Consider the following 14654-nt stretch of genomic DNA (forward strand, 5'->3'; position numbering starts at 1 on the left):
AACAGATCTTTAAATGTTCTTTTTGATGGTGATTGTGACACCATTCCTTTACAATTTTTCATTTCTGACATAGTAAACCATGTGATTATCAGATTAAAAATGGCTTATACCAGTCCATTTCAGCTCACTAATGTCTAGGATATTGATGTTTATGTGTTCCATTTCATTTTGACAACTTCCAGTTTTCCTAGATTCATAGCTTCTTACATTTTGTGTTCCAATTATTAATGGATGTTTACAGCTGTTTCTCTCCATTTTGAGCTGTGCCACATCAGCCAATGAAAGTTCCAAAGACTTTATTCCATTCACATCATCACTGTCAGTTCTACTTTGAGGACACAGCTCTTCCTTAGTCTTATTTTGAGTGCTTTCCAACTTGAGGGGCTAATTTTCCGGATTATGTTTGATAATATTTCAGTGCTCTTTATCATGTTTCAATATTCAATATTCTGGCGCTATGTGACAGTACACCTCTGATAAAAGAAGAGGAATTAGTATATGTAGTAAAAAATGTCCTGAAAATACATTTTGTTTACTATTTCTAGGTAATTAAAATAAAAAGCAGATAGTTTAATAAAAAATTAGAGAATAATGATTTAAAAATTGTGTTATATTTAAGTCAAAATTATTTAATTGACAATAATTTTTTTATGAAGTGTTATTGAAAGGCTAATATACATGAAGAAATAACCATATTTTTAAAGGAGATTCCTTTTAAAAATATTTTCTTAAGAATTCAGCATATTATCTATTCATGAACAAATATAGGAGCATTTTTGTTACAAGATACAAGAGTACTAGCCAAATATTAATGCATCAGCAACAGTTTTGGAGATTTTAATTTCTTCCACTCTAGACTCAGCTGACAATGTAGATGCTTGGGTTGATAATAGAATGTTACAGTACATGAAACACATCCATTCTACACAGTAATAAATTAAATACACACATTTTTTTTCCTAGACTGTTTATAACTCATACACGATGAATTACTGGGTAAATGAGAATTCTGTACATTTTTAATAGCTGACATTACTAAGATGCCATCTCTGTGCACCAGCTAAAACAACAAACGTATTGAGAAATCATCAGTAAGCTCTTAAGAATTATTAGCACCTGCAGGAAATCTCATACAGAAACAAATCACTTCAGGTTGCCTGAGTTCATTTCCTGACTCCACTGCTTACTATTTCATCTTGAGCAAGTCTCTTACTCTCACTGTGCCTCCATTTTCTCATTTGTAAAAGGACAATAATGATAACTAGCCCTCAGAGTTCAAGTAAACATAAAATTGATTGAAACATGGATTTTAGATTTTAGAGCAGTACTAACATATTGTAAGAGTTGCACAAGATGTTGTGCTGTTTTTGTTATGTATTCCATAAGGCAGCTTTTGTTATACTCATAACATATACTTGATGTTGATATGTAATTCTCCAGATGTATTTTAGATTGATTATAAAATGGCCGGTAACCAGAAAATATTTTTAAATGCCTTTTAACTAAGATTTTTTTTTCTTGGGCTTTACCCTTCAGCATAATATTTGATTCAGTAAGGTGTTAGATAATTCCCGGTTAAATCAAGGTAAAGAACTCTCGCTCATTTTCAGTGCCCAGACTCTGAGAGCATGAGGATGCTCATGGTAGACTCAGATGCTCCCTATCTCCTGAGCCCACTGAAAGGGAGAGCGTAACTGGTACAAGTGTCCGCCCACATTTGAAAGATCATGTTGTTGTTGTTTGCTAAATGCTGTCGGTTTCTGACTCATAGCGACCCTGTATAGTATTTCCGATAAGCAGCTGGTGGGTTTGAATTGCCAACCTTGTGGTTCGCAGTTCAGTGTTAATCCTACAGGAATTCTATTAATTCTCATTTAGACTCTTGAATATAGATTTTCACCAGCAAAAGATTGTGCAAGGAAGTTTATCCGCAATGAAAATATGGAAATAGCTCAGATAAGAGACTTCACAATATGGACATTTTTTTTTTCTAGACACCATTTCAAAACATTTGGAAACCGAATTATATCACTTTCTCATTGAAAATTATATATATATATATATAAATTCTTTGACTTCTTTATCTTTCAAATTTACACAATTTAAAATACTTATGTATGTGTGTGTGTTTTCTTATTTTTCTGTAGAACTGGGTAGATAAGGCTGAAAATCAGACCCTCCTCTCTGACACGCTTGACCTTTCAGAACTCTTCCACCCAGACACCTTTCTCAATGCTCTTCGCCAGGAAACTGCAAGGTAATGAAAATAAAATACTTATTTGTCGAAATAATGGTAATTATAATTGACTTTAATCACTTCTTATTGCGTTGTTTTCATGATCTAGAAATAAATATATTGTTGAAATCCAGGAGCTCTATAGGATTTTGGATGACTGATTTGTCAGATATAGATCATTAGGCCTTTCTTGTAAGGTGTGTCTGGTTGTCATTTCCTAACGCTTTACTTTTAATAAAACAGTCAACTTTTAGTTGTTTTTTTGTTGAAAGGAATTACCTTTAGTTGTGATGTGATTTATTCGAGTAAAAAAAAACATTAAATTGATTTTTATAATTTTGATTATTTATGCTGTTGTTGTTATGTGCCGTGGAGTCGGTTCCGACTCATAGCGACCCTGTACAGGGTATCCGAGGGTGTAAATCTTTACGGGAACACAAAGCCTCATCTTTCTCCCACGGAACAACTGGTAGTTTCGAACTGCTGACCTTGCAGTTCGCAGCCCGATTCGTAACCACTACGCTACCAGAGCTTCCTGTGCTACTTCAGTTAGGTAACCACTGGTCACACATGTTGTTGTTAGGTTTCATCAAGTTGGTACAGACTCATAGCAACCTTATGCACACATAGCTATCTAAATTGATTGGAATGAAAAAATTATAAATCCAGTTTCTTATACTAACCGCATTTGAATTGCATGGAAACCATTTTTATTTTTGCACACAGTGCTGTTAGACGGAGCTGATTAGACTTCTTGGTGAGGAACAGGACTTAATGGTTAAGATCAAGCTTTTTTATAGCACATTCAACCTACCATATCTTATATAGCTTATACTTCTAAACACATTGCATTGTAATAAAAGAGACATTAACAAAATATATTGAAAAAACTGTAGTTGTTTTTTAATGATTCAAGAGACTTTCAGGAGTGTGGTGGTTCTGCAGAATAAGCATTGGACTTCACATCACAAGGTCAGTGATTCAAGTTCACCAGTCACTTCATGGGAGACAGATGAGACTTTCTGCTTCTGCAAAGATTTACAGTCTCAGAAACCGTATATAGCATTGTTGTTGTTGTTATTCAGTGCTGTCTAGTCGATTACGACCCATAGCAACCCTGTATAGGGTTCCCAAGGAGCAGCTGGTGAGCTTGAACCGCCGACCTTGCAATTCAGATGGCTTTGCAGTCTGGCGCATTAACCCACAGCGCCACACCAGGACTCCATATAGCATTGCTATGAGCTAAAACAACTCCATGGGACAATAACAACAACAGGGAACTCTCTTTACATTTGTACTTCCTCTGGAGCACACTGTAAATATCAATTAATATTTCAGTTCAGCTATAGTCAACAGCACTTAACAACAGCAACAGGAAGTATTTATAGAGCCCTTATCATATGCCTGGAGCCCCTATGTGGTTCCAACAGGTAAATGCTTGAATGGAAGTTTGAGTCCACCCATAGACATCTCAGTAGAGTCTTGGTGTGGTACTGTAGGGTAAGCACTGGACTGCTAACCACATATTTGTTGGTCAAATCCACCAGCCGCTCCTCAGAAACCCTATACAAGGTTGCTATGAGTCAGAATCGACTCGACGGCACTTAATAGCAACAAAATAGAAATCTTCGAAGAAAGACCTGGTGATCTTCTTCTGAAAAAACATACACGGTGCTACCATGAGTCAGAGTCAACTCAGTGACAACTGGTCACAAATTATTATAAACCTACAATTTAGTGTGGTGATCAAAATGGAATATATTAAAAGCAAAGACTAAAGGTCTTACCCTCACAGGACTTCCAGTGCTGAAGAGAAGACTGGCATGTAAAAAATTAACTTTAAAATATTAATGTGAAGTCTAAGATACCATGCACAGCTTAGTAGATCTGCTTATTTGTACATTCTAATTACAGTATTTCAATTTTAAGTAAATAAAGTTATTTCTATTTTCAGGAACTTTTCATATTTGAATTCCTTAGGATTATTTTTTACTTACTTTTGATATTTGTTTTTCTAGAGCAATGGGACATTCTGTGGATAGTCTTAAGTTTGTAGCATCATGGAAAGGCCGACTGCAAGAAGCCAAGCTGCAGGTTAAGGTACTGTTTGTTCACGAGTCTAAAAACTTCATCGTTAGCTTTGTTAAAGAGATTCTGAAGTTACAGTCTCAGAGACAACTATCGTCACAGTAAGATCAGCTGCAATAAATTATATTGTCTATTTGAGGAATCAAAATAAGTTAATATCTAGTATAAAATAGCTCATATTAAAATACAAAATCTTCAAATCCAAAAATAAGAATCTCTGCAATACAACATGAAAAGGTGAAGTTTTAGCTTTTGTTAAAAATAGTACCAATTACAAAGTTCTTTAGGTTACCAGTTTAAATATCTAATTTAATAAATATGTGTCATATAATAAACTTAGTATAAAATGCACTATATAAAAAATTTAGGGGAAAAATACCAGACCAAATGGACTCAGGCAGTTAATAATTTGTGAGTAGATTAGTTAACTGTTAAAAATCAAGCTATGTATAATACTCTTATTTCTTTTGAAATCTAAATTTTTCTACCTAACTTTTCTGTTACGATATATTACTTTTATAATAATAATCATTTTATAATAAAAATCACTTTTGTTAACAATACTGATTATGAAGCTATTCTAGAAATCCTTCCCACAGCACTTTCAGCATTCCTCTACATCACTAACCTCTCTTTCCAGCATTTCTCTTCACCATTCCCAAACACCGAATTATTTCCGTGATATTTTTTCTCCCTGCTAATGTAACACTTTGCTTGCTCTGTTATCATCTTCTCTCTAGCCATATATTTATATTACTCTGCCTTATGGAAGCCCTAGTGTGGTGCTTTATGATAAGTAGCGGTTCCCAGTTCCCAGTTGTTCCTCCGTACCCTATACAGGGGGTCTATCAATATGACTCATAGACACTTAAAAGCAACGACTTTGCCTTATGAAACTGTAATGCCATTGAGGACAAAGACTTTCTCTAAGTCATTTCAGATGTCCGGATCTACTCCAGTGTGTTACATATAACTCAGGATTGTTTTGTTTTGTTTTGTTTTTTATGAATTAAATGCAGAATTTAATTCATAATGTAGCCTGGTTTATCATAGGCAGCCATCTTCCAAAAGACCCTTTTATATTGTTCTAGTTACCAGTTCAGTGAGGCTTTATTTATATGTATATATTTTAATCTCACTTAACTAGTTTCTAAAATACTGTATAGTTGGTTTATTATGGTTGTTGCTATTTTCTGTTTTACTCAACTGCAGTACAGTTCTCATGGTAATTTTTTTCCTCTGCTTTCGTTGAGTCTCAAATGCTTCAGACAATAGCTGGTATAAAATCAGCACTAAATCCTTGTTGTATTGTTTAAGGACCTGTGATAGGATGAGCACTTTAGTATGTGCTCTTACAGTCACATATAATAACGAAGTGTTCCAACAATTTGATTGTGCTAGATTTTTCTCTTTTGGCTCTATACATTGCTACAAAGTTTTCACTTGGAAGTAAAAGCAATAAAAAGGTTGTATTTCATTCCTTTTCATGTTATTCTAACCATAGGCTCGTAACTTATGGGTAGAACTACTTTAGTGATACTTATGGTTGTACACTATTGGCCAGATGTCAGGATAAGGAGAGAGTAAACAGCATGTATAAGGGTAAGTCAAAAAACATTGCTACAAGATCACAGAAATCTTTATTGAACAAAATATCAAAATGTGAAGCTATTGTTTCTTCATATATCTTTCATCTAGCACTATACATTTCTGAAGGCCCTATTTCCATCTCTCTAACCCTTCCCTGTAGAATTCTGTACTCTTCAATTTATACCACATCAACATGGCAAGGATTCCTACTGGTTTCTTTTTTGATGTTCTTTGTGTTTGGGGAACAAAAAACCAGTGTGAAGGGGCAAGATCAGGGGTAAGATTTCCCACCACAATTCTGATAGGGCATTCCATGTTACCATTAAAGAATGAGCAGGTGCATTGTTGTCATGGAAAACATACTTTGTCACAACTTGCCTGATATTTTTCTCATCAGTACAGTTTTTCCTTTCCTTAAAACAACTTCCTAATAAGCCTCCATGGTCAGCCTATGTCTCTTGAGAAAATCTATCAAGATTACCCATTTGGAATCCTACAAAGCAGTAACTCATTCTAACCTTCTGAAGTGACCTCTCTGCCTTTAATTTAACTGGCCCAGAAGCTCCCCTCTGAAGCCATTGTTTTGATGGCATCTTTTTTTTTTTTTTTTTAAGATTCTCTAACTAAACTACAAACTACAACAAGTATATTATTGAGGGAACTTATCTGCAGCCATCCACTGATCACAAAGACACATTTTAAATTTTATTTAAATAAACCACTGTATGTATGAACAAGAGTCCAAGAAGTAGTGTTTTTTGACTAATCTTTGCATAGTCCAGATACCATGGTAAGTGGTCTCTGGCAGCTGTGAATTATACACATAGTATATATCATCATTATTTCAGATATTGCTGTTATTGTCCAGTGTCGTTGAACCGGTTCTGACTCATAGCTACCGTGTATAGGGTTCCCGAGGATCAGCTGGTAAGTTTGAACTGCCAACCTTGCGGTTCAAACCAACCTTATGGTCAAGTGCTTATCCTTCAGCACCACACCAAGTCTCCTTATTTACACATAGAGATATAAAATCAAGGAAAGTGATTTTTATTGTATGTTAAGGTATCTTTGTATTTCTGTCCTTACAAAATGGGAATAAAGATATCCAAAACCTGAAAATCACAAGCTTTTATATTACATTTGTAGATGGGGGGGAAAAGACTGATTGTAAGACAAAGCTCTAATCTTAGTTCTTCACACAAAAAACATATTTGAAGCCATTTAGCAATTAATGGAACAGTATGACCCTTTGCTGACTCATCTGCAGAAGAATTTTTATAATATCCTCCTTGACATGCATATTATGATGATCTCTAAAAACCTGTATAAGGTTTTTTATTATTTCTCTTATCTCAGTTTTGATTAGGTAGATTTTCCTTGTTGTTGTTGTGGTTAAGTACTATGGAGTTGGTTCCAACTCCTGTATAGAGTTTCCTCGGAGCGACTGGTGGGTTTTGCCCACCGACTTTGAAGGTAAGAGTCCAGTGCTTATCCTGCAGCACCACACACACTAGGACTCCTTATTTATATTTAATAAAAGCAGGATGTTAGATATTTCTATGAGTACATAAAAAATATATTTTCTTATTAGAATCAGAATTTGTTGTTGTTATTATGTGCTGTCAAGTCGGTTATGTTTCATAGTGACCCTGTGCACAACAGAACGAAACACTACCAAGCCCTGAGCCGTCCTCACAATTGTTACTCTTGAGCTCATTGATGCTGCCACTGTGCCAGTCCATCTCATTGGGGCCTTCCTCTTTATCACTGACCCTCCATTTTACCGAGCATCATGTCCTTCTCCAGGGACTGGTCCCTCCTGATAACATGTTTTATGTATGAGACAGAGTCTCTCCATTCTGGCTTCTAAGGAGCATTCTGACTGTCTTCTTCCAAAACGGGTGTGTGTTCTCTGACAGTCCACAGTACTTTCAAATTCTTCTTCAACACCATAACTCAAACGCATCAATTCTTTAACTGTTTTCGGCCAACTTTCACATGCGTATCAGGTTCTTGAAAATACCACGGCTTGGGCAAGGCACATCTTATTCTTCAAACTGATACCTTTGCTTTTGAACACTCTAAAGAGGTTTTGTGGAGCACATTTGCCTAACGCAGTATGTCACTTGATTTATTGACTGCTACATCCATGAGCACTGATTGTGGATCCAAGCATAATGAAGTCTGTGACAACGTCACTCATTTCTCCATTTATCATGTTGTCCTTTATGTTGTGAAGACTTTTGTTTCTAGACATTGAGGTGCAATCTAGCAATCTATACTGAAGGCTGTAGTCTTTGATTTTCATCAGCAAGTATTTCAGGTCCTCTTCACTTCCAGCAAGCAAGGTTGTATCATCAGCATACCGCAGGTTGTTAATGAGTCTTCCGTTAATCTTGGTCCACATTCTTCTCCATGTAAACAAGCTTCTCAGATTATTTGTTTTGCATACAGATTGAATAAGTGTGGTGAAAGAGTACAACCCTGATACACACCCTTCCTGATTTTAAAACATTCAGTATTCCCTTGTTCTGTTCTAAGACTGCCTCTTGGTCTTTGTACAGGTTCCTCATGATCAAAATTAAGTGTTCTGGAATACCCATTCTTTACAATGTTACCCATAAACTCTAATGAGCCACAGAGTCAAAATCCTTTGCATAGTCAATAAAGCACAAGTAAATATCTTTCTGGTATTTTCTGCTGTCAGCCAAGATCCATCTGACATCAGCAGAGATAATCCTACATTCTATGTCCCTTTCTGAATCCCACTTGAATTTCTGACAGCTCCCTGTCAGTGCACTGTTGCAGGCATTTAAAAATTATCTTTAGCAAAATTTTACTTGCATGTGATATTAATGATATTGTTAGATGATTTCTGCGTTCCATTGGGTCATGTTTCTTTGGAATGGACAAACATATGAATTTCTTCCAATGGGATAGTCAGGTAGCTGTCTTCCAAATTTCTTGGCATAGATAAGTGAACCCCTCCAGTGCTACATCAGTTTGTTGAAACATTTTAATTTATATTTGTATTGGTCAATTCCTAATGCCTTATTTTTTGCCAGTCACCTTCAGTGCAGCTTGAACTTCTTCCTTCAGCACCTTCGATACTTGATCATATGCTTCCTCTTTTTGGTACTGACTCTGTGTATTCCGTTCATCATCTTTTTTTGTATCTTTCGATATTTGCCCATAGAATCTTTCAGTATTGCAAGTCAAAGCTTGAATTTTTTTCTTCAGTTCTTTCAGCTTGAGTCATGGCTAGTGTGTCCTTGTTTTTCAGTTTTCTAACTCCAAGTCTTTGTTCATTTCATCATAATACTTGACTCTTGATCTGCCCTTTGAAATTTATTATTCAGCATTTTTACTTCCTCATTTCTTTCATTTGCTATAGCATCTGTATGTGAGAGAGCAAGTTTCAAAGAATCTTCTAGCATCCTTTTTTTTTTTTTCTGTCTTTTTAATGACCTTTTACTTTCTTTATCTATGATGTTCTTGATCTTATTCCATAGCTCTTCTGGTCTTCAGTCATTAGTGCCATTAATGTATCGAGTCTTTTTTTGAGGTGGTCTCTAAATTCAGGTGGGATATGTTCAAGGTCATATTTTAACATACTTGTTTTAATTTTCTTTAATTTCAGCCTGAACTTGCACATGAGCAACTGAGGTCTGTTCCACAGTCTGCCCTGGCCTTGTTTTGGCTAATAATATTGAGCTTTTCCACCATCTCTCTAGAGATGTAGCCAATTTGATTCTTGTGTATTCCATCAGATGACGCCCATGTGTATAATCATCTTTTATATTGTTTTAAAATAGTATTTGCAATGAATAAGTCATTGGTCTTGCACAATTCTACGATGTTATCTCCAGTATCATTTCTGTTATCAAGGCCATGTTTTAAACTACTGATCCTTCCTCCTTATTTCCAACCTTTGCATTTCAATCACCAATAATTATCAATACATCTCGGTTGCACATTTGATCAATTTCACATCATCAGCACTGGCTTTAGTGATTGTTGTGTTAATATGAATAACAATGGTTTTAAATGATCTTCCTTGTTGGCATATGGATATTATCCTATCACAGACAGTGTCATACTTCAAGATAGATCTTGAAATGTTCTTTTTGACAATGAATGGAACACCATTCCTCTTGAATTTATTGTTCTTGGCATAGTAAACCATATGATTATCAGGTTCAAAATGGCCAATATGAATCTATTTCAGCCCACTAATACCTAGGATATTGATCTTTATGCGTTCCATTTCATTTTTGAAAACTTTCAACTTTCCTAGATTCATACTTAATACATTCCATATTCCAAATATTAATGGATGTTAGAAGCTTTTCCTCTTCATTTTGAATTTTACCCTATTAGTAAATGAAGGTCCCAGAAGCTTTACTCCATTTGCATCCTCATGGACAACCTTACTTTGAGGAGGCAGCTCTTCTTCAGTCCTATTTTGAGTGCCTTCCAACCTGAGGGACTTGTCTTCCTGCTTTATATCTGACAATTTTCCATTGGAATTCAAAAGAATTTCAGTGGCTAAATGTTCAGAAATAGGTTGCCTCTCCCTCTTCCTATCCTGAAAACTGTCCACCATGGGTAACTGTAAGGGTATTTAAAATACTGGTGGTATAGCTGCCAGCATCACAACAACATGTGAGCCATTGTGGTACAACAAACTTACAGACGGGTGTTGTTGTTGTTATGAAGTGCCGTTGAGTTGGTTCCGACCCATAGTGATCCTGTATAGGGTTTCTGAGGAGCAGCTGGTGAGCTTGAACTGCCGACCTTGCAGTCGGGAAAAAATTAGAATCACTGGTAAATATATAAGAACAGAAGTAAATTTGGTATGTTGTTGTTGCTAAGTGCTTCGAGTCAGTTCTGATTCATAACAATCCTGTATTGGGTTTCTGAGGAGCAGCTGGTAAGTTTGAACTGCCAACCTTACAGTTCAAACTAACCTTCCTTTATCCCACAATGCCACACCAGAAAATAAATATGCCATTATTGTTGGTAGTGTATACTTACAGCTTTAAGTAAAAGAGTCATCCCTATGCATGGGAGTTAAGGGAGTTTGGCAGAATGTTTTCCTTTTACATTTCCTTCATGTGAATTATAAAAATATATTTTCTAACTTCTTTACCTGTATTGTTGTTGTTAAGTGCCGTCGAGTCAGTTCCGACCCATAGCGACCCTGTACAGGGTTTCCGAGGGTGTAAATCTTTACAGGAGTAGAAAGCCTTATCTTTCTCCCGCGGAGCAGCTGGTAGTTTCAAACCGCTGACCTGAAGGTTCTCAGCCCGATTCGTAAACAGCTGGTAGTTTTGAACTGCCCACCTTGAGGTTAGCAGCCTAATTGGTAACCTCTCTTTAGGCATCTTTTAATCATATTTTTTCAACAAATGAGATTGTTTCAATAGAATAATTTTTTATTTAAATTATACATGAAATTTACTGTCACGCTAGAATTTAATTAGCTTTAGTATTTTTTAGTATCTACCACCTTTGATTGAATTACACAAGTAAAATGTTTAAGAAAGGCTGTAATTCCCCACACAAATCAATATCTTAAACCCTGTAGACTTATGAGAACATGTATGTATATTGATTTTCAGATCCTGAACGTCGCCCTTTAAAATTTCCTCACTACCATTATTGATTTATTATTTTGTTAAGCAGCAGTTGTGAAGCTTGGTAATGGAAAATGCATAAATCAAATTCCTCTTCAGCCAGAGGCTGTGAGAGGATTACCCTGGCAAATCTGGGGGGCTCCCAACACCCTCTCTCCTTACTCCATACAAAAGGTAAAATAAAATACCTAACTAGGCAAATGTGGTTTATTATAAGCATTAAAGGGCACGTTAATAATGCATGATCCATTAAAGCCCCAAACTCATTTCCTTCAAGTTGAAGACAACTCACAGTGCCCATATAGGAGAGGCTGCTGCTGTTGTGGGACCTCATGGAGTTTTAGCTGCATGTCCTTCTAGGTGATGTTTGTCTCATGACAGGCAGGAAGCTTGTTGATATTTCAAATGGCTACTTCTATATTCATATTTTATTTCCCTTCTTCATATTACTGATCAGCAAGTAAAGAAGAGTTAAGAGTGAAGAAATTTTAAATGCAGACATTTGAGGTGCATGAGGAGGATGCACACATCAGCCTTGAGCTTTGAACACAGTTCTCACCTAGTGCACATGAGCTGCCACTTGACACTTTGTAGCCAAGCTGTAGAAAATGTACCCAAAGTAAATAAAATAAAATAACAAACAAACAAAAAACGGCTCAAACCCTTAAAGTACTCATATTAAGCCTTGTTTTTGACAGTTTTCTTTTTTTTTTAATTGAACACTAAATGTTAATATATTTATACAACGGTAACTCCAAAAGTATTGCTACAGACTAGTTAAGCTCAAAACTTGATGAAATCTCTAGAAGAAGCCTGGAAAGAATGATCTTACCTGGAGAGTTTCTAGCACTAATATTAGCAGGCACATTCTAAATTTTAACCTATTTCTTGTTAAGACCAAAAAAATAGTTAAGAAATTCTTGAAGGGAGTTTCAGACCAGTGATATGTTGGTGATGGTTATGTGCGGTGGAGTCAGTTCCTACTCATAGCGACCCTGTACAGGGTTTCTGAGGCTGTAAATCTTGATGGGAGTAGAAAGCCTCATCTTTCTCCTACTGAGCCGCTGGTAGTTTCAAACTGCTGTCCTTGAGTTTAGCAGCCCAACTCACAACCGCTATGCTACCAGAGCTCCTGTACCAATGATATAGTAGACATAAAAAGATCCTATTTTTATTCCAGCTCTTTCATTGACTATTAAGTTACTTACCTGGCAACACCAACCTTACTCTAAAATTAGTGAAGTAGCTGTTTAAAAGTCATTTGTTATGACACTCTTCTAGTAATTAAACTGCTCCCTACATTTAACTGGATGGAGACCAATTCAGTTACTTTCAAGTTAAATGGTTCCATTTACTATAAAATGTATATTTCTTTCATTTTGTTGTTGTTGTTAAGTGCAGTCAAGTCAGTTGCAACTCATAGCCAGCCTGTATAGGGTTTCCAAGGAGTGGCTGGTGAGTTTAAACCTCCGACCTTGTGGCTCAAACCGACCGTGTGATCCAGTACTTCATCTCACAGTGCCACACCAGGACTAAAATTTACGGGATTGGTTCCATTTTTGTTTTGAAGTTCAAATTAAGAGAATATAGATGTTGTTCTGAAGGCAAAATGTCAAAAGCTATGAATACAAATAACTGATTCTACTACATTTGTTGCCTCTGGATAAAGTCAGGGTACAATAACAACTATAGAAACTAAATGAAAGAAAACACTTTTGAAGAAGAAATACAGAGTTAATGTTCTCAAAACAAACTTCGTTTTCATTTTCAGAATTTCTTGTTGTTAAGTGCTTGGGAATTAATACCAGCTCATAGTAGCTCTGTATAGGGTTTCCATGGCGGTCAGTCTTTGGTGGAGCAGAAAGCCTCATCTTTCTCCCATGGAGTGACTGGTAGGCTCAAACCACCTACCTTGTGCTTCACAGTCCTGTGTTTATTATACAGAGCCACTGTATTCCCCACCGAATGTCTTAGAGTAAGGTGTATTTAGAAAAGATGATTCTCTTTCTCCATTTTTCTTTTCACTCTGAATGACATGCCACGTATTTTTGTGGTGAACTTTCTCAACTTTGTCCCATTTTTTAAAAATTTATGTCAGAATTCCAATAGGGAAAAAAAAAATACTTGTTTTCTAATTATGCTTTATTTTCCTCTTCCTGGGTAAAAGAATAGCATTTTGGCTTTTGCCATTATATTTCTATTAATCTAATGCCAAGGAACCTGCAGTTATGTAACTGATGACATTTGCGTTTCTCTCTAAAATATTTGCTAAAAAAATGAGAATTCAGTCTAAAGGAAGTTCACAGTGAACACAGGTCTCAGTCTTACCTCTTAATTCTCAGGTAAAATACCAAAATCTTTGCTTTCATATTATTTGGAACAGATAGCCACAATGAAAAGAGAGTGACCTTTGTTCCTAAGAAACAATATAGTAACTCCTGACATTCAGGCTTTAATACGTATTTTAATGATTTATGTTTCCATGGCAGATCAGTGGCTTATTGCTGGAAGGTTGCAGTTTTGATGGAAACCGGCTTTCTGAAAATCAGCATGATTCTCCTAGTGTGTCATCAGTTCTCCCTTGCTTTATGGGCTGGATTCCACAGGTAATACACTTTTAACTGGCACAAGTTTTCATTTCATCAGTTCACACTGAAATTTGATCTTTTTAGTAGGATATTCCTGGCCTGTGTATTTTTGCTTACAAGTTGCAAACTCACAAGCATTTTGAAACATGTTACACTAACAGTCAAGATATTTTGTGTTTATAATTTTTAAAATACGAAGGACATTTTTAAAACCAATTTGTTATGGGGGAAAAGAAATGACATTATAGTTTCTTTTTAGAGGTTCCATAGTGTGGGAAGGAAAAAAAAAAAAAGGCTTAATTATAATGATAACACTAAGAGCCACCGTGTACTGAATTCTTATTATTATCAACAATGTTTTAGCTTTACCTTATTTACTCCTCAGAGCAACCCTGCAACAAGGTTGTTGTTGTTGTTAAGTGCCGTCGAGTCGGTTTCGACCCATAGCGACCCTGTACAGGGTTTCCGAGGGTGTAAATCTTTACGGGAGTAGAAAGCCTCATCTTTCTCCCG

The 14654-nt window shown here is 36.0% G+C and overlaps 1 protein-coding gene across 2 annotated transcripts in view; it reads left to right on the forward strand.

Annotated features, from left to right (window-relative positions):
• The window catches only part of DYNC2H1 (dynein, cytoplasmic 2, heavy chain 1), a 369106-nt gene that overhangs the window by 350641 nt on the left and 3811 nt on the right, over positions 1 to 14654 (forward strand). For both annotated transcript variants that reach the window (XM_006833779.1, XM_006833780.1), the window contains 3 exons: positions 2148 to 2257; positions 4255 to 4336; positions 14043 to 14159. In XM_006833779.1, the coding sequence (XP_006833842.1) occupies positions 2148 to 2257; positions 4255 to 4336; positions 14043 to 14159 (309 nt within the window). The remainder of the gene's footprint in view (positions 1 to 2147; positions 2258 to 4254; positions 4337 to 14042; positions 14160 to 14654) is intronic.

The sequence above is a fragment of the Chrysochloris asiatica genome, unplaced genomic scaffold (assembly GCF_000296735.1).
Source record: "Chrysochloris asiatica unplaced genomic scaffold, ChrAsi1.0 scaffold00008, whole genome shotgun sequence".
NCBI lineage: Eukaryota > Metazoa > Chordata > Mammalia > Afrosoricida > Chrysochloridae > Chrysochloris > Chrysochloris asiatica.